We start from the raw sequence: 20919 nt of genomic DNA on the forward strand, positions 1-20919 counted from the left end.
GCACTTCATTTATTATCATTTTCCTAACTAAACAATTCGTTTTGATCGCACGAAAGATGCTAAAATTAGGGAGTCTAGTATTGCGAGTAAAATGTACGTCGTACATATTACCCCATAGCCCCTATAATTTAATATTTGTAGTCAGTAAAACCCCGATTTAACCCTGATTTGGGGAAAGCAAACAGCCACGGTAAATTGGGTTTCGCGGTAAATCAGATTTTTGATTGTTCATAGTTTTTTTTTTTTTTTTGTTACGGCACCCACTGACTACCGTCACAAGGTATGAGGTAGCGACCCTCCATGCGGAGTATCCTACTGGGGTCCACCTGGTTAGCATTTATACCCCATTCCCCTGGGCTTCCAGATGATAATGTCTTGATAGACAACAGCCAAGTCGGGGTTGCCGCTCCTTTGATCACTATCAGATGATAGCAATCAGGCGAGCGACTAACATAGTCCCTAGGGATGATTGGATTAACTTGATTGTTCATAGTGTATGAAATGCTCTCAATTAGGAGAAGAAAACAATTGTGGTAATTTGGGGTTTGGGGTAAATCGGGCGCAGTAAGTTTAGGTTTTACTGACAAAACTTAAAGTTAATATATAATATATCTATTAAGCTACAAACATATATTATATCACCGAAGTTCTCTCCATGTAGCTTTGCTTTAATGTTCATGTTTACATGTGATTTTGCTTGACATTCATGTATCACCTGCGAGTGTTGCTGTTTCAAACATAATTAAGGCCTGTCGGTCAATGATAATAACTTGACTGTTGAATATTTAACAGTAAACTTACTATTGAAGTATTGATCACTTTGAAATTACAGTGCATGGAGTGTTGATTTTTCGTTAAAAGTTTAAGACAGTCTTACTATCATGCTTAAATGTTGAGTTGAATTTTAATTTGCATGTCAGCCGACCCATTAAAAACATCTCAATCATACGCTGATGAACAACAAGTGCGTTACAGTGACGCGTCACACGCTACAATTGCTCCAGCATCTTAATACTCATACTATCGTCTAGAGTATTGTCAGGAAGAGAATATGTTAAATATGCAAGCTCAATTTAAATCTGAATGAACAATCTATTTATGTACTAGACCAGTTATATATAAGGCAGCTGTGTGACCGGCATGGTCGTGGTATCACCATTACCCGCGAATACAATGCTAAAGTAGGAGTAAAAATAGAAGATTCATAGTTAAATTGATGAGAATCTTAGATTCTGATTGGACGACAAGGCACCTGTCCGGAACTGCTATTTTGAGATCTATAATAATAATTATAAATTGCAATAATCAATTGTTATAGACAAAGATACTCTCTCAGGTGGGATACGGGGACATGTATCCAGAAACTTGGGCCGGAAAGTTGGTCGCCAGCATACTCGTCTTCGTGTCCATGATCTTTCTAGCACTTCCCATGACTATCATAGTATCTAAGTTCAACAAAGCCTTCGAAAAGTTCAGTCCAGAAAACGAAAAAAGGCAGCAGGCTCAGCAGGCGGCTCAACAGGCGGCCAAGCAGGCTCAGGAGCAGAGAAATGCAGGTTACCAACAGGTGGAAAAAGACCAAATAACTAACACGCAAACGTAGAACACATACACGCGAGCACATGTGCGTATTACATGTGCTCATGCGCATGTTACATGTACATGCGCTCGTTTGCCTCACGATGGTGTTTTTATCAGATTTTAGTAGATTGAGAAGCTAATATAGTTTATTGTGTATATTCGCAAGACGCCACCTTGGATTCGGAAATATCCAAGTGACATTATGTCGACGTTCAGCCAAGATTTGGAAATTATATAGTTTAGGGGATGCGCTGCAACGAAGCTGGAAATAATCAAAAGCAAATTGATCTTGATCGTCCCTTATCCATCCCTTTGTACCTGAACTGAGGACTTAGGACAATCCTGAGATTTTTAAATTGTTGATTGTATTTGGGAATTCTTTTAATCATGTGACGCTTTTTGATAAAGTGGTTAGCAAATTATTACATGTAACATGTTAGGAGGGGCCGTTCTATATCCATTTAATAGAAGGTGCCACTAATTAACCTTATATTTGCTGTCATATGAAATATATTATCCAATCAAACATTAAATTTTAAGGCTGTGAACAGAGAACTGAGGTACTTTTGATATTCATTATTTTCAACAAATCAAAAATTAACGGATATTCATTATTCAACTTAGTTTAGCTCACATATTTAATAATGTTGTTTAATACGAGTTGCCATGGTTACTGTTGTTTGGATTTTTATAGATCATTCATAAATTATTGTACTAGAGTTTTCACAAAAGTTTTATTTCAACATTTTCAATTGTTTGCTTTTTATAATGACAATGGTGTATCGATTGTTAATAAATGAATAAAACAGAGATTTTCAATTGATCTAGAGAAGATGAGTGTGATAAAAAACAGACGAGGGTACCCATTCCCGCATATTCACTTTTAATCATATGGTAATGGGATGGTAAATACCATAAAGAAGATACTAATGTATATGAATTCAATATGAGTACAACTACAAGCATTTTATAGAGAAATTTGTATCGCCATGCCTTGTCTGTGTCAGCTCTAACTCTTAAGTTTTTGAGTTAACGTTTTTGGCTTGAGAAAACAGTTATAGTGGCGGATAGACAAATTACTAGTTCAGTCCTAGGAGCCGTCCTATTATATATATTATAGGCTAATTTCTGGTCTTGATTTTGGCTTAAACGTCTAAAAGTTTGAACCAATTTGAAATAAAATCTAAATTTGATGCCTAATGTTCTAATGTCGTAATAGAAGTGCGTAATTAGACTTTTTTCGGTTCTAAATTGCTTCGGAAAATTGCTTATAATTGCAAATAATCTTAAATTAGCTCTGATTTCGTAAATGGTTTGGAATGTAAAACAGAGGCACTATAATTTATATCCAGAAAATAAAGGGGTGATTAAAAACACTCACCCGACCAGTCGCTCATCTTCTGCTGTGGAATTGGAAAAATAGCAAAACGGACGAATGTTAGCTGAAACGCGTAAGCAAATAGCTTTTACTAATTTTAATCAATATTAGTTTAGCAAAAACCCTGGCTTATTCAGAGTATATAAATACCACAATCGTCATGATCACGGGGACCAGGCGACACTAACTTAACTGGCTACACCATGAGAGTAAACTGTAAAACTTATAGAACCATGATCCACATCAGATCGCTGAGAAAGGTCCATTGACAACGCGATGTTATATATTAAAAGAATGTTACTTCAAAACTTGAAAATCGCTGGCTTATTATAAAAGGTTGCCATGTGGCTGAGACGGAGGGTGAACTTAAAATACATATCCGGTGGCCTGTGCTATAATTACTGATTGTGTAATGTTTATATTCCATTGATTGAAGTGACAGCTCAAGAAACCGTTATAGTAGATATAAGTATAACTTAACGTAATTTATGTTTCATGGATAATACAAATGAACGCGAACGGATGGAGGAATCAAAAAGTAAAAACAGACAACTTGAATTACATTTACCACGAACTCAAAAGTCTCGTAACAACAAAAATGACTCGCCTTTCATAAATACATTTCTCGTGTAACTGTATGAAGTTTAAATTTGATCACTTTTGGTCAGCACCTTTAAGTTTATATGCACTTTACGTGCCCACACGATTCAACTTCAATTGCGACAAGCCGCCCCAGCGCCGCGCATCTGAAAACAGTTCCAACTACGAAACATAAATAAACGATATAATAATAAATGTGTGGGAACTTTCGAAAGACCCCTTAGCTTAGGGCTACCAGAGGTCACGTGTCATAAATTAACCTATTGGAGTATTGGAGCGCGTTATCATCGCACGTGGGTGCGCGCGCGTAAAAAAACACGTGCGATGTGTCTGATGTACAATATTCGTTCAGTGAACGTTGTATATCGAGTGTAACTTTGTTCATGTTTACGTGTTGTATGTCAGATAGCCTCGTTTGTACCAGCTGTTCACTGTTCAGTTCTATAAGTCGGCAGTCGCACCCGAGAGTCGATTGTGGCTTATAATGTAATATGCATGTGCAAGGAAAATACTTGACCATTGTTAATGATCTGGCCCGGCGCGCGCTACTTCGTAGCACTTGCCATTTTTCGAGAAGAAAGCGGCGCGCTACTTTGAAGAAATTTAGACGAGTAACATCCGTCAAGGAAAATACCAATTCCTATTTTTTGCAACTTTCTTGTTCTGACGATAACGTAACTTTGTACTTTGATAAGCGCCTATCGGCAGATCGGCTATCCTGAGTTCCCGATATTGATTCATTGGATCCAGGATCATGTTCCGTTATAATTTGGAGGTAATTGGTTAAAATTGATTCAATTCTAAATTGTACGTTGTGAGTTGTCTCTCAGTGGGATTACCTCACTTTCATCGCATTATAGTTTATACATTGTAAATTGTACATTTTATAGTGGCTTGGGTACATACTGAGCATTTTCTAAGTAAAATATTTTCTTACTTCAATAAATACAACATTTTATATTACTTTATACTACTACAGCTACTAAGTACTACTATACTTTTTTATAATACTATGTCGGAACTAAGTCCGATCTACGCCAGATAACCCCCTCCATATATATTATATCCCTGTCCCGCATCAGGGTTCGCAGTTCCTCTTTAGAGTTTGTCCCAACTTCCTTCAGTAACATAGACAAGTAGCTTTGTCTTGGTCGGCCTTGCTGTGCTCTACCAATCTACCATGCATAGGTTTCTATAAGACTAAATCACGGGCAAGTAGCTCAGGATTTCTGATGCAGTGTCCCGCCATTTTTAATCTCAGCTGCTTCGTAACTTGTTTGACAGCCTCGGTAGGCACTAGGCTACCATACAAAGTTATATTGCTGACCTTTCACCTTGTCTTTCCATGAGACCCAGCACCATACCCAGCATCTTTGTGTATGTCCCGTCCGAACTTTTCTCTTGAGCCTTTGTCAGTGTCCAGGTTTCTGATCCGTATTATTGCAGTACTGACTCACAAGCCGCTATGAACAATCTAATCTGAAGGCTCTTTGATAAAAAATTTTGAGAGGGTATCGTATTAACCTGTTACATACCTTCTAGCACCTACTGATATGACGTCTGACCTATTAGTATAATTAATGTTATCGTGGTTCATACTTTGCATGTTCGTCATGTTTCCAGTCTATTGATATTTGACACCAGCTGATTAACTTTTTCAGCTGAACAGAGACTTTATTCAATTTCGTCGGTTCATTAGTTAGTTGACGTTGATTACCTTACTCGGTAGAACATTGGTCACATTTTCCTGATTTTTTATGAATATGGTATTCAAATTTGAAATGCGATAGGATTAGAAAGAGCATACAATTATCAGTTTATATCTAGATACACTGCAGACGATAACATAACTTTGTACTTTGATAAGCGCCTATCGGCTATCCTGAGTTCCCGATATTGATTCATTGGATCCAGAATCATGTTCCGTTTCGGAGGTTGGTTAAAATTTATTCGATTCTCAATTTTAAATTGAATGTTGTCTCCCAGTGGGATTACCTTACTATTGAGGAACAAAGAGAGCATGAATTTATTGGGAAAGATATGATGCGGACGCGATAAATAATTATAAATACGTGATATAAAGACCAAATAGAGATAATGATATCACAATTCTCACTATGATAATCATCAATGCATAAAGATTGGAGAAACTTAATAATTTCTTATTTCAAATAAAATTCGACCCATTTTTATCTACAAGAATCGCAAATTTACGCTTTATCAGTATTTGCACATTTCGAATTCATTTTGCTCAGTTTAAATTTCAGCGTTAATTTCACCTCCTGCAAAATTGGAAATGTAATATTTTATGATTTATCACATACTACTCATAATCACCACCGAGGTGTATTAAGATTACAGACATGCTTTAAAAAAAGATAAGACTGTACGTTTTTAAAGATAAGACTGTACATTTTGCGAGACTGTATATCTTGAGAGATTGCGCCGTCTGGTCTAGTGACTCTATACGTGTAATTTGAACCCTCCTGCCACTTGACTACGTAAGGAGTACGTTTCCTGTTATCTTTTTCATGTATTAATTCCTTCCTTGTTCTGACTATATTAGTACATGGTGTGCGTATCGTTTCAAATCACAATTTTACTTATTCTAAGAATTGGTGCGTAATATTGTTAAGTCACAGAAATACTGTATGCCATTTATTCGAATGGTTGAAGTTTCTAACTTTACTTATAAATTCCGTTTCCCTTTTTAATTTGTAGCTTGAAATTTTTCTTGTTGAGTTTTAGTTTATTGTTCTAATTAAGTCGTGGTTTGTATCGTTAATATTACATCCAAGTCTTGTTTAAAGCAATTCGTTATCCAGCTGTTCATTGTACTTTTAGACCTTCTGTGGAAAATAAAATCAACCCGATTTCACATAAAATTTACCTCACTCCAGCTTTCAGAATGAACGAAGGAATCCCTGTCAGAACATTTAAACAGTCAATCAACTCTGAGGGGAGCGAGTATGAGGTAGGTCAACAGTGAACAGAGTAATGAGAAGTTTCACTCCGCATACGTTCTCTCAGACTTGCAGTAACAAAATAATCCCTGTTATTCCAGTCGGAATCAGATTCTCCTTCATCATTTTACATCCATACCATTATCAGAATTATACACAAAAGCTTTGTAAGTATCGGTGCTCAACGTAGGTTATTCAAACTCCCTCAATTCAAGCTTAACCAACCCTTACCATCCGCAGGAGGATGTACCGGAGATAGGGATGGTACCTGCTTTCATCATGTCCATAAACTTCATCATCGGAGCCGGGTTCTTCTCCATGCCCTACGTGTTCTACCACGGGGGTATAATGTGGGGAGCTATGACTCTAATTTTAGTAACATTGACCCTTGTTATTACTAGTAATTGGACCCTGGAAACTTGCTCCAGAGCACAGGTAACTGCTATTTTTATAAACTTTTCTTATTTATTTGATATTCCAGCAACGTACAAAACATATTATGTACATTGTACAGTCAAAATTTTTCGAAGTTTTCGAACTGAGGATGTTTCGAATAAAAATTCGATCAGCGAGAATTTATCATTATTATAATTACATCCTCGTGATGGCTAGAAATTTATATGTATCTATTAATGCTTTTCAAACAAAGTTACAACGAATTCTTCATGTAGTGCATCCTGGGTTTGGACAGGATATGTCCGTTTAAAATATTTCCATCACGTTACATTACATAATTCTCAATAAATGTAATAGCTTTGTAGTGTTGTTATTAGTTTAAAACTGTGTTTTAAAACTGTGTTTTAACCACTGTGTTTTAACCAGGCTTTAGACACAGTGATCAGAGAATCGGATATTCCAGATCTCAACTTCCATGACGTCTCCATCGTTGGTAGAAGGTACGTCCTAACGTCTTAACAACTATTTAATAACTAATCAGTACTCAGTAGGTCAAAAGTTTTAATTATAACTAATCCGTAATCAGTAGGTCAAATGATGGATAGTTGATGCCCCTACTTTCAAGTTTCATAGTTCGAAATTTTTATACGGTCCAGTCTTTTAAAATGTTTTTTTTTGTAGGTTTACTCTGGCCATCAACTCAAACTGCCTATCGCGCGATATAACGAATTCTATTTTCTTATTTAATTTAATTAATTGATTTATTCTGCTGAGTATATAAGTTTTATCTTAATAGTGGTGTTACTTAAACTTAGATTTTTATTATTCCTACAGGAATAACACCTTTGGTAGTGTCAACTCAAGGACCAGACTGTTAAAGCCTAAATATGAGATAACAGCTGCCAGGAAGTTTGAGTTTACAGAGCTGATGGAGGTATTCTTTGGGAAACCCGGCCGGATTATTACTGCTTCTTTGATTATTGTGAGTTTTCTGTATCGGTTGGATTATTACTGCTTCTTTGATTATTGTGAGTTTTCTGTATCGGTTGGAATATTACTGCTTCTTTGATTATTGTGAGTTTTCTGTATCGGTTGGAATATTACTGCTTCTTTGATTATTGTGAGTTTTCTGTATCGGTTGGGTTATCACTGCTTCTTTGATTATTGTAAGTTTTCTGTATCGGTTGGAATATTACTGCTTCTTTGATTATTGTGAGTTTTCTGTATCGGTTGGAATATTACTGCTTCTTTGATTATTGTGAGTTTTCTGTATCGGTTGGATTATTACTGCTTCTTTGATTATTGTGAGTTTTCTGTATCGGTTGGAATATTACTGCTTCTTTGATTATTGTGAGTTTTCTGTATCGGTTGGAATATTACTGCTTCTTTGATTATTGTGAGTTTTCTGTATCGGTTGGAATATTACTGCTTCTTTGATTATTGTGAGTTTTCTGTATCGGTTGGAATATTACTGCTTCTTTGATTATTGTGAGTTTTCTGTATCGGTTGGAATATTACTGCTTCTTTGATTATTGTAAGTTTTCTGTATCGGTTGGAATATTACTGCTTCTTTGATTATTGTGAGTTTTCTGTATCGGTTGGAATATTACTGCTTCTTTGATTATTGTGAGTTTTCTGTATCGGTTGGATTATTACTGCTTCTTTGATTATTGTGAGTTTTCTGTATCGGTTGGAATATTACTGCTTCTTTGATTATTGTGAGTTTTCTGTATCGGTTGGAATATTACTGCTTCTTTGATTATTGTGAGTTTTCTGTATCGGTTGGAATATTACTGCTTCTTTGATTATTGTAAGTTTTCTGTATCGGTTGGAATATTACTGCTTCTTTGATTATTGTAAGTTTTCTGTATCGGTTGGATTATTACTGCTTCTTTGATTATTGTGAGTTTTCTGTATCGGTTGGATTATTACTGCTTCTTTGATTATTGTGAGTTTTCTGTATCGGTTGGAATATTACTGCTTCTTTGATTATTGTGAGTTTTCTGTATCGGTTGGAATATTACTGCTTCTTTGATTATTGTGAGTTTTCTGTATCGGTTGGAATATTACTGCTTCTTTGATTATTGTAAGTTTTCTGTATCGGTTGGAATATTACTGCTTCTTTGATTATTGTAAGTTTTCTGTATCGGTTGGATTATTACTGCTTCTTTGATTATTGTGAGTTTTCTGTATCGGTTGGAATATTACTGCTTCTTTGATTATTGTGAGTTTTCTGTATCGGTTGGAATATTACTGCTTCTTTGATTATTGTAAGTTTTCAGTATCGGTTGGAATATTACTGCTTCTTTGATTATTGTGAGTTTTCTGTATCGGTTGGAATATTACTGCTTCTTTGATTATTGTGAGTTTTCTGTATCGGTTGGAATATTACTGCTTCTTTGATTATTGTGAGTTTTCTGTATCGGTTGGATTATTACTGCTTCTTTGATTATTGTGAGTTTTCTGTATCGGTTGGAATATTACTGCTTCTTTGATTATTGTGAGTTTTCTGTATCGGTTGGATTATCACTGCTTCTTTGATTATTGTGAGTTTTCTGTATCGGTTGGAATATTACTGCTTCTTTGATTATTGTAAGTTTTCTGTATCGGTTGGATTATTACTGCTTCTTTGATTATTGTGAGTTTTCTGTATCGGTTGGATTATTACTGCTTCTTTGATTATTGTGAGTTTTCTGTATCGGTTGGATTATTACTGCTTCTTTGATTATTGTGAGTTTTCTGTATCGGTTGGATTATTACTGCTTCTTTGATTATTGTGAGTTTTCTGTATCGGTTGGATTATTACTGCTTCTTTGATTATTGTGAGTTTTCTGTATCGGTTGGATTATTACTGCTTCTTTGATTATTGTGAGTTTTCTGTATCGGTTGGATTATTACTGCTTCTTTGATTATTGTGAGTTTTCTGTATCGGTTGGATTATTACTGCTTCTTTGATTATTGTGAGTTTTCTGTATCGGTTGGATTATTACTGCTTCTTTGATTATTGTGAGTTTTCTGTATCGGTTGGAATATTACTGCTTCTTTGATTATTGTGAGTTTTCTGTATCGGTTGGAATATTACTGCTTCTTTGATTATTGTGAGTTTTCTGTATCGGTTGGATTATTACTGCTTCTTTGATTATTGTGAGTTTTCTGTATCGGTTGGATTATTACTGCTTCTTTGATTATTGTGAGTTTTCTGTATCGGTTGGAATATTACTGCTTCTTTGATTATTGTGAGTTTTCTGTATCGGTTGGATTATTACTGCTTCTTTGATTATTGTGAGTTTTCTGTATCGGTTGAGTTATTACTGCTTCTTTGATTATTGTGAGTTTTCTGTATCGGTTGAGTTAAGTTAGAAAGTGGACGAATCTCATTTGGAGCTCTGTTCCGCTGAGTAATTTTAATAAATTCACGTTTTTTCTGTATCATGACGATTATTAATCGCAACTAAATGATTCATCAATAAATTATTGGTTTTACATAGTTAATTGTCTAAAACTAATTTTTCTTTAGGTATACCTGCTGGTTACGCTATGTGCATACGCTACAATATTCGCTTCTACCTGGTCTCTGGTAATACCGTACAATACCTCCATCCACTCTCTCGGCCTGTGTAATCTATCTGACTACGAGGGGCTGCTACCTGGGGGAGACTGTCTCAACTCTTACAGGCAATTAAAACTAATTAATTAATTAAGTTAATTAATTAAATAAAGTAACTACTAATTTACTAACTGACAGGCAAGTAATTACTTTCCATTTAAGTTATGACAGATCTTCTGAATCGCAGAGGGCTAAAGTGAATGAAGTACAACTACATGGTGATAAGTTGTGCATGTTTTCTTTCTATTTCTGTATCAGACTACCAGAAATACTGCTGACACGCTTTGTCTCCTCAGATTTTCAGTCTTGATATTTGCGTGCATAGTGATACCAATATCAGCCATGGACGTGAGCACTATGAAGCCCTTCCAGATAGCTCTTAGCTTTATCATGCAGGTAAAAAGTAAAATCTTCTTTAGAAATAAGATTGATAGATCATAATAAAGGGTTCGCTGTACTTCATTGCACTTCTTTAGTGTTTAACAGCTTATATAAATATTATTATTATATTCGAATTAGAGAATTAGAGGTTGGAGCTGTATATATCCTTGGAGAACCCGGTGGATGTCCTTGCTGTACGGCAGTGTTAAACAAGGAACTGAAACCGAGGGGTTCCGTTCAGGCCCTTCACACTTTGTTTCTGTCTAGTTCTTATGTACCGTCACAATAGTGACTTTAATATATTAAATTTTTTCAGTTCACAATAGGTGTAGGTATAATACACTGTATATACGGGCTCGCTACGGGTAACATTGCCGACGGTGAGCATCAACCCCATCCTACACGCTTTTTCGCCTTTGATTTCACAAGTAAGATTTATTTTTTTCAATGTTTTAAAGTCGACGCTTGATAATATATATTATACATAAGTTTAAATAAATATCTTTGGTGTTCTACTATAAAATCTAACTCGATGAATATCCAATATTTAGCTTTTGCACCAAAACCTCGCACAATTACAACTATAGGGTGTACCACAGAAAGTGTGATTTTTTGAGAAATGATACAAAATATCATGAAGGAGCAGTTGCTAAAAACTCTTCATCACATTGTGTCAATATATTGTGTCGAAAAACTATTAAAGTGGAAGAAATTCACACTTTGTGGTACACCCTGTATACCCACTACCCAGGTTTCGTGAACATGGTACCGATTGTGGTATACTCCCAAGTTCTACACGAGGGTATCCCCATGATAGCGCAACCTGCCCGGGACAAGAAAAATCTACACAAGCTGTTCGCTGGTGCCCTGTCTTTCGCTTGTAAGTCTTAACTTTACTTGTCAGTTTGTTCGCTGGTGCCCTGTCTTTCGCTTGTAAGTCTTAACTTTACTTGTTTGCATGTTGTATCGCATTATTTCACGGGACCTGTGACTTTAATGATATCAGTGACTGATATATATTTGGCGTATGTTCTAAAATTAGACCAAATTTCCTGATATCTCCTCAAGTATCACATTTGAGTTCAACGGAAAAAATAAAGTGAAAATTACATTACTCGTTATCTTATCTCTGCTATCATGACAGGCTTTATGTAATTTATTGCTTTAAACTTCAAGCAGACTGTCATCACGCTTCACCTTACCAAGGGCTTTACTTTCATTTGAAATTCGGAAAAAGAAAAGAGTTCTCTTTAGATATTTGAAGTTCCATTTCTAATGATACTGGGTGCGCCATCGTGGATTTTCTAAACCTTTATCTGCTATGATGAAGCCTTGTGCCGTTGTTATTTTTTAAAATTTATTAAGATAAGACTAAAAAAGTACTAAAGTTCGTGTTGAAGTGCCATGCATCGCATTCCACGCCCTCGGCCTCATGTGAATATTAAATAATCAACAAGGCCTTTTATCCTGTCGATTACGTGACACTGTCGCAAATAGAATTTAAGTCACACAAGCTGTTTCCAGTGCAAGTCAGTGACGATATAACGTTATTATTGAGCCGGGACAAAATGCTGCCTTTTAGTTCGATACAATTTCGAATCGACCAGATATCTTGGTTAAGGATTTCCTTATTCTAAATCATGCAGACTGTTGAATGCTCTACTTCTCGTCGCCAGGAACGCGCATTCAAAATCCTTGGTAGATGGCTGTTTTTCTGTTTTACACAGGAGAGCAATGGAACCGTCTTATGATACGATTTTACAACGGTTTTCGGACGACCACGCGCCAAACTCCTAACTAAGCCGTTTTGATTAAGCAACCACTAACCTCCACAATCAAGATTTCTAGAGTAGACCCCGTGCGTTTCAGTCACTCTGTCCCCGTATCTCTTCCTTTTTAGGTAGCACTTTTGACCATAATTCTGCATTAAACCCACGGACTTACAGTCGTCAGTTTCGCTGCATTTTGACAAGCAGTCCATCATGGAAGGTGAATTCGCTATCCAGGATATATCGTTTCCATAGAAATCAGTATCCTTCTTCGTGCATATATCTTGTGTAAAATATAAGTTATTTATCCAATTTTGAGCTATGATTGAACGAAATACCAATAAATTCTAATTTACATCAAATTAATATATTTTTTCCTTACCGTAAAACGGATCATTCGAAGATGGTGGCGGCATAAACACCAGCATGATGAATACATGACAAATTTTCTCCATCGTCTTGGGACTTGGTTGCTATTTGTAAGGAAGATAAATTAGAGTATTGTCTCTAAAAGCCATAAAAAGCCACTACAGAGAAATCTTGCATAGCTGAACGTATAAATTATATGATGGTTCACCATGACATTTCCGATTTTGATGTCAAAGTAAGATCTTCTTTAACAAGATCTTCTTGTTTAAGCCTGCATAACCAATTTAAACAAATGAGCAAGACTGTGTACTATAATAGGGGGAAGCCAAGGGGTATTTTGGGGTATTATGGGGATTGGGGAATGGCTTAATGGATTTTGGAAATCCCCCATAATAAAGTCCCCATAATACCCCAAAAGTACCCAAAATTATTGTAAATATTCATCGTGGCCAACTGTTTATGTTTTTCACGAACCAGTTTCAGTCCATCGTTCAGTGCATGTTTTAGTTGAAATTTAAGTCTGCCTAGATTATAAATTAGAGCAAAAAAACATATTTTTTAGACTCAACAGCCAAATTTCTGAACTGTTCCTCTGCTCATGCTTATGACTTATAGTTTTTAAATTATTATATTCCCCTTTATATCCACCAGCGGGCTATATTTTGTCTTCTGACCTCTCGCAGCCCGATGTAACAAGACACAGTGCGCGTCCAGCCCGCTTAAAATACAGCACGCGAGCAGATGATACTTAAAGTGACAAGTAACAATACAGCCCGGAGCACTTTCACTTTCAAACAAATTTTTGGGGCCTAAACTATTAAACTTTAACTATAACAAGACACGTACACCATATTTATGTCACTAACACTACATCTTAATGGTTCCCACGGCTCAAGGAATGCACTACCTATATCACTTATCGGCCTCAGTCCCTATACCACGCAGTGCAATATGATTGGCTGACATTGAACACGTGACGTGTTACCATGGTTGCAACAATTAGTGGCGACTTTAAGTCTAGAGTTGATGTTTATACAGTATACACCATACACGCCCCATTGTTTATTTCAACTGATTTCCATTTCCATAATTGCTCAAGCTATTTCGAGTAATAATTCTTGAAATTTTAGGCCGGAATTTTACGTGTAATTCTATTGTGTTCCCGAAAGAAATTTTGCCCTGTTTTTTGTTTTGAAACTATACCGTCTACTACTAATATTGATGTGATGAATTTGATCTTTTACTCAACGTAAAATATATATAATATATATTCAATGTCCCTTCGTGCTTCGTTATCTTGAGCTCTCTTGGTAACTGCAGATGGCATTCAGTTTATAGTTACACAGTTGTTAAAGTTATGCCGAGCACTCTTTTTGATAGTTTAAGCTGAATTTATTGTTTGACCGGCCCTACACACTGTGTACTGATTAACTCTCATTGTACATCTGACGTGTTGTCATGGTAACAGGAATTCTGTGTTACTCGTAGTATGGATTGACGGAGATACACAATTTTTAATCTATGTTAATGATTAACATCCCGTTGACTGTTCATCAATTTGGTTGGTGTGTAATACCATTATAGTACGTGGGATTTCAATTCTTCTATTGTGTTATATAATCAGTAATGTTGCCCTGTTCTGCATCTTACACCAAAGGCTAAAGCATGATTTTCTATTAAATTTGCAGCTTTAGTTCGAAATCTTTTACTTCTATTTGCTATGATTGTTGAAAACTGTAAAGCGCCCGCTCATGGATATACACGATATCATTCCTCGCCATGAGGGCGGAACTATCGTATAGCACTCGGGCCCGTTGGGCCCTCCGTGCTATACGAAAATATCTCCGCCTCGGGCTAGCGCCCTCGTGGAGATATAAAATATTGCACGCGCACGCGCGTGCAATATTTAGTACCGCCCTCAAGGCTGCGGTGATATCTATATATACTCATGGATCAGGTAACATTCCCGTCTAAAACATTTTAGCCCCGGGGCCGGGTTAAAGAATTGGAATACCTCAAGGAACCGATCGGAAACAAATTTGGCTTGGGTAGAAATTGTAACTATGGAGTATGATGCAGTTTTGCGCAATCGACCACGCTTTTTTTGGCGCTTTTGCGACTTCGAAATAAAACTTTGGCCTCTGATTAAAGTCAAAAGCCACACTTGGGCATAAAGATATCCAGCATTATCACATTTAGGGGTGTACAGCATAATTAGGACATTTAGGGGTGTACAGCATAATTAGGACATTAGTTATGAGGCTGCACCTATTTGCACTCTCGTGATAATATTAATAGCAATTACAGCACTTTAAATCAAAATAACTCGGTTTCTGATTGGAGTTAAGAGCTTAAATTGGGCAGTTAAATGATCATACTGAGTTTCAACGGGGTAAAGGCATCAGGCTGTCGAATTAATAGACCAAAAGCTTGTAAATAGACCAAAAGCTTGCAAATTTCATCATCTAGAAAAGCCAGTTTTTGTCAAGGCAACAGCTCCAAGTTGGCGTTTTCAATATTGCAACGCGAGTAATCTCGCTGCTAGGCCTAGGGTAGGCGAGGCTATGACATTATTGTGCTAATCCCCTGGGGCTCTTAAAAGGATAGGGGGGGGGGGCTCATGTTTTGTGTCTGTTTTTGTACGTGCGGTACCCTATATTTTCAAGACGGACAAAAAATACGGCGGACAAAAATGGACAAAAAATGTTATGGAAATAACATTTCGATGCTTCTTTTCTACACCGATTAGACTCATGCTTATCAGTTATCAGTACTAGCAGGAACCCGTCTAACTCTAAAGTGGTGTTCAGCAGATTAAGAGCAAATGGGAGGTGAATGACAGAGGAACCTATATCGATAGAACTAGAAGTAGAACAGGCAACTATGTAAAGAAGAGTTGACAGATTTCGTTTTTTTGTGTGGACGAAATATCTCAAAGCTAGACAGTTTTCTGGCAGTCCGATCACAAAGCAGGCAAAGAACCCGAACGCTAGTCGCTAGCAAGCCATCATAAATTCTGTACTGAGTAGTTTCCAGGATCGAAGTCTCATTCATCCTAAAACTTATAATTAGCGTAGCTTGAATCAATATATGGAAAGTTTCTTGGACTACTTTATCACAAACGTATGTTAAGACCTTTAAGTACTGAATAAAACCGATAATTATTTAAAGCTGTGGCTCACTGGTAACTTTTCTGTATTTATAACCTAAGACACCGGTATAAACGGTATAGTAATAAAATAATTAATGAGGGAACAACTCATAAGCCGGGGCAGGGTGCGCTAATAGACCGCGTTGTTAAGATCTGTAATGTACGTGATTAAAGGCACGTGATTACAGTGATAACTGTTGATTGACCCTTTCAGATCGTAGAGGTCTGCAACACATGCTCGCTTTGCATATGCATTGTTTTTATCTCGCTATGACTATAATAATAAAGTAATAAGAAATTTAAACTATTAAAGTCACTAGCAGGAACCCGTCTACCCTAAAGTGGTGTCAAGACTCGAGAGAATAAAATAATTATTACCTATTTAATTCGCGTTTTTGACACCACTTGGGAGTCCAAATTTTGGGCACTAAAATTATTATTCCTTGGCCAATTTTTAATTTTTTCATGCTGATTTGAAGGCCATTAAGGCATTTGACCCAGTCAAAAAAGTTTCAGTTGTATATCTTTTACGGTTTTTGCGGAAAGTTGCGTTAAAGTTGATGCCGTGGTGTCAGTAAAATGGCACGGATATATACATACATATATATCGTCTCGCTTTATATATAGTAAGATGTCCGTAGCCCGCTCGTCGCACGTGTATTGATTATGAGTAATTAAACCGATCACAAAGCAGGCAAAGAACCTGAACGCCAGCAAGCCATCAGAATTTCTGTACTGAGTAGTTTTAGGTGCATTTTTACCGTTTAATGCTGTTTCCCTATAGGTAAGTGACAGTATTGTTTGTAAAATGAAGGATTATATGATTCATTAAAATTTGAAGGGAGTAACCGAGGATCTTATATAGCTGGTGTAGCGGCTAGCGATAACTTGCTATAACTTGCGATAACATTTGGCAATTGACTTATTCGACTGAAAACTGTGAAGGGTTAGGAGATTATTGTATGCTGTAAAGTAGTGTATTTATAACGTTATAACCATGTGTACCCACTAGGAGCGTTCCACATGCTCGGGAAGTAGCGCACTTGGATGATGCTACCATGACGTTGGTCATTGGTGGCCCTGTTAACGAGCGTTGCTAAGCACCGCGGACTTGTTAACGAGCGTTGCCAAGCACCGCATGCGCCTCAGATAACAATTTGTAGTGCAGACCATTGTTTGTAGTGCAGACCATTGTAGAATGTAGATCTTATGTATAAGATCATTACAGAGGCTCTTATATGATTATGCTCTTATCATAATCACGTGAACTGCAACTCACCATCAGCAAAAAGTATAGATCACTACGATATTGTACGTGATGACGCGTCATAGCAATACAAACAATCCAATGTCACTAATCCAATGTCAGTTGAGCTATCTCGGGAAACTAGAAGAATTCACTAGTTAAGTATGACGTTACAGTTAGTCCAAATAGAAGAGACAAATAAAACCACAAAAACCACAAAGATCATGCTTTGATGGCTGCTACTATAGTATTTCAGGTGCGTTCTAAGACAAGTGTGCAGCTACTGTAGTATTTCAGGTGCGTTCTAAGACAAGTGTGCTACTGTACTATTTCAGGTACGGTCTATCTGACCTTTTCAATCCTGACAGCTCTGAGATTCCGGGAGGATGTGGCAGCCACTGCTTCTCTTAACTGGGCAAGTTTTGAAAATTCACAATAATTATTAATTGTGATGGATGGTTATAATAAACAATCAAATGGTCTTTCTGTCCTTGAACACATTTAAGAGTAATCAGTAAATAGACTCATCGACGGATGGTTAACTAATAGTAATGATTATTTCAGAACGTCACCAGACAACCTGGAAATCCGATGCTGATCCGTATGATCAGCTATCTTATCATGTTGACACCGAGTGTAGTTGTGTGCAGCGCCTACCCTCTGTGTGTCATCACCATGGTCGCCAACCTTGGTCTTCTTATCACCGGTTAGTAATATCTTGGATACCAAATTCCAACCTTCCCCTTATTACCTATATATCACCCTTGGAGCATATCACCCTTGGAGCCAGCCTCTTTCCCCACAATCATTTATTTATTGCCCTGGCCCTGTTGCTATCAAACTATAGTGCTAATAACAGCATAACGAACTAATTTTCCAGGACGCGATTTGAGCACGGACCCGAAGTACAAGAATAAACTGAAGCTTGTCGGTTGTTTCATTTCTATAATTCCTATCAGTGGTGCTCTTTTCATCTCAAATCTGAAGACTCTCTCAAAATATGCAGGTATCTAAATCTAATGAACTGTTGAATAATGGATTGTGAAATATTTTTAAATGGCAGCCATGTCCACATTCATCAGCAAAATTCCAAATCTCCAATGAAGGGTTTTACGGGTTTAAGTGAGTCTTCCGAACTCAAACACTAAAATAGTTAATCTACAGGTCTGATAGCATTCCTGTTAATAGGGTTCATCCCGATCATGCTTCAAGTTCAGAGCAGAAGGAAGTGCAGGAGAGTGTTCGGTAGAGTAGACGCGTGGATTGAGAAGAGCATTTCTGCTAGTTTGTCTTTCCGGGAAGAGGACCGGATGCAGCTGCTGGACAAATACGCTAAGGTATTTGCAATTCTTTATTTAACTTTTATCACTTCTCATAAATGACATTTGCAATTAAACGGATGTCGAGCTTGGTGAAGCGATGGAGTATAGACATACGGGTAAATGCCTCACAGAATGGCTAGCCTCACAGAATGGCCAAATTTGTAAATGTTTTTGTAACTAATTTTTTATAAAAGACTGGTAGGTTTTGTGGATACCATATGAAACAAAAGTCTTCTGGCAACACTTCCTGTGGTGAAATCATTAACTAGGACCACATTTTCTGGCATAAATATGACTGTTTATGTAGAAATTTTGAGCACTGAAAAATTTGTTTTCAAATTTTTGAACTAAGTTTACATTTTGGTGAGAACTTCTGGCACCAGTATGACAGAAGATGTTCAAAGAATAGTATTCATCAAACAAAACGAACATTGTTCAATATAGGAAGAAAAAAATGCTAAAATGGCTACACGCCTCACAAAATGGCCAAAATATGCCTCACAAAATTTGTTTTCAAATTTTTGAACTAAGTTTGCATTTTGGTGAGAACTTCTGGCACCAGTATGACAGAAGATGTTTAAAGAATAGTATTCATCAAACAAAACGAACATTGTTCAATTTAGGAAGAAACAAAATGTTAAAATGGCTAAACGCCTCACAAAATGGCCAAAATATGCCTCACAAAATGGCCAAAATTTAAAACTCCTTTTATTCAATGAAACCATAAGTCTAAAGTATTCACAAGCTATTTATCATACAATAACACCCCAGATGGAGTGTTTTTACAGCCGAATGAAGGTTATAAATCATGAAATCAGGGAATATGAACAACGCCACACAAAATGGCCATTTTTGGTGTAGGAAATTATGCCCTTTTTATTCAGTTCTAAGAAATTTCACCTATATAGGGGTGTTAACAAGGCATATTAATACCAGCAGCATGCCTGAAACAAGAGCCAAAGGTTTTAGAAAAATAAAATTTTCTCGTTTTCTTTTTTTTTTGCCATTTTGTCAGGCATTTTTTCTTTTTTGTGAAATAATTTTTCACAGCTCAGTTTTTTCGTGAGTTTTAGGTTATTACCCCATTCCTTAATAGGTTTTCTAAGAACGTGTGGTGATAGAAATTTAAAAAGTATCTCCATCAACAAAATTATAGAAATTCAGATTTAGCCATTCTGTGAGGCATGTTTTTTTGGAGGAAGATTTTCCGGCCAATTTTTCTCAAAGAAAAAATGGTTATGAGATTAAATGAACCCCCGGGAAGAAAAATATGAGTGTCAACTTAGCTTCTTATGAGATAAAAACTAGAATAAAGTGTGTTTTGTGACTTTGAGAGACCTTCCTTTTTTTTGGCCATTCTGTGAGGCAAATACCCGTAGTCTAATTAATCTGTGTTAGTGTTACTATATTTTCTCGACCAATAATAGCAGTAACATGTATGCTATAATACTGATACAGTGTACGATTATTGAAAACCCCCCTCAGTTGCGTGACGTCATGACAATGACACCGTACTACAGTTCCTGGTGGAGCCGGACCTGGGTGGTTGCCGTGGTTACCGTCATTTGTACTCTCCTCTTCATTCTGGGAATCATATCTGCGTTCTCTGTTGCGCACTAAAGAGCCAGGAGGAGGTCATTCGCCGGCCCGAAAGTACTTTTCAAGAATATCCAGAATTTAAACTGAGGACTTTATATTAGCAATTGGCGATAGTTGACAAAAATCCTAAAGGGCCGGTTCATATAACTGTCTCATTCTCAATGACCATGACACGTGAGCTGGGAAGTCTTTAAAGTGAGCTGGGAAGTCTTTAAAGTGTAAAGATAGCTGTTTTAATAAAAGAGCCACATTTAGTGGAGTATGTGCTGTTTTAGTTTAGGGTGTATTGATTCAGTTTTGCTTGTGTCAAAGAGCTATGAATTACTGTACTTACAATCAAGTTATTTTCATTCAGGATTATATTACAATATAATAATCATGTTGTCAGAATTGTTAGATCGAGATTTAGAATTACTGTACGAACTCACGACAATTTAATTAATTTACGAGTTTTACTAAGTGCACCTTAGAAATTCTTGTCATACGTTGTATGACCCGCCGCGCACGAGTGCGCGGCTCCCCCTGTATCGTAGAAACTCTACAGGGGTGAAGCGACA

The 20919-nt window shown here is 36.7% G+C and overlaps 2 protein-coding genes across 17 annotated transcripts in view; both read left to right on the forward strand.

Annotated features, from left to right (window-relative positions):
• The window catches only part of LOC134820683 (potassium voltage-gated channel subfamily A member 2-like), a 48278-nt gene extending 45922 nt beyond the window's left edge, over positions 1-2356 (forward strand). For all 15 annotated transcript variants that reach the window (XM_063831204.1, XM_063831199.1, XM_063831198.1 and 12 more), the window contains one exon: positions 1337-2356. In XM_063831204.1, coding sequence (XP_063687274.1) covers positions 1337-1603 — 267 coding nt within the window. In that variant the 3' untranslated portion in view covers positions 1604-2356. The remainder of the gene's footprint in view (positions 1-1336) is intronic.
• Positions 2357-5976: 3620 nt separating this feature from the next.
• LOC134820452 (uncharacterized) lies at positions 5977-20810 on the forward strand. Of its 2 annotated transcripts, none has more exons than XM_063830836.1 (14): positions 5977-6067; positions 6460-6533; positions 6763-6957; positions 7345-7418; positions 7753-7900; positions 10436-10593; positions 10822-10921; positions 11223-11334; positions 11658-11786; positions 17777-17856; positions 18006-18147; positions 18322-18447; positions 18606-18778; positions 20249-20810. In XM_063830836.1, exons 2-14 carry the CDS (start codon positions 6468-6470, stop codon positions 20381-20383), a joined length of 1638 nt encoding a protein of 545 aa, XP_063686906.1. In that variant the 5' UTR covers positions 5977-6067; positions 6460-6467; the 3' UTR covers positions 20384-20810. The 2 variants fall into 2 exon arrangements, with proteins under 2 accessions (XP_063686906.1, XP_063686905.1); XM_063830835.1 differs by having other exon boundaries at positions 6002-6177.
• Positions 20811-20919: the final 109 nt, after the last annotated feature.

This window comes from Bolinopsis microptera, chromosome 9 (assembly GCF_026151205.1).
Source record: "Bolinopsis microptera isolate Bmic1 chromosome 9, MBARI_Bmic_1.0, whole genome shotgun sequence".
NCBI classification, from domain to species: Eukaryota; Metazoa; Ctenophora; class Tentaculata; order Lobata; family Bolinopsidae; genus Bolinopsis; species Bolinopsis microptera.

What these genes read in the sequence shown, in the direction of transcription:
- LOC134820452 (XM_063830835.1), top strand. Translation starts at nt 6,129, where the DNA reads ATGGTGTGCGTATCGTTTCAAATCACAATTTTACTTATTCTAAGAATT. An exon ending in TGGTGCCCTGTCTTTCGCTT is followed by an intron (nt 11,787 to 17,776) that starts GTAAGTCTTAAC and finishes GTACTATTTCAG; the next exon opens with GTACGGTCTATCTGACCTTT. An exon ending in CCTTGGTCTTCTTATCACCG is followed by an intron (nt 18,148 to 18,321) that starts GTTAGTAATATC and finishes CTAATTTTCCAG; the next exon opens with GACGCGATTTGAGCACGGAC.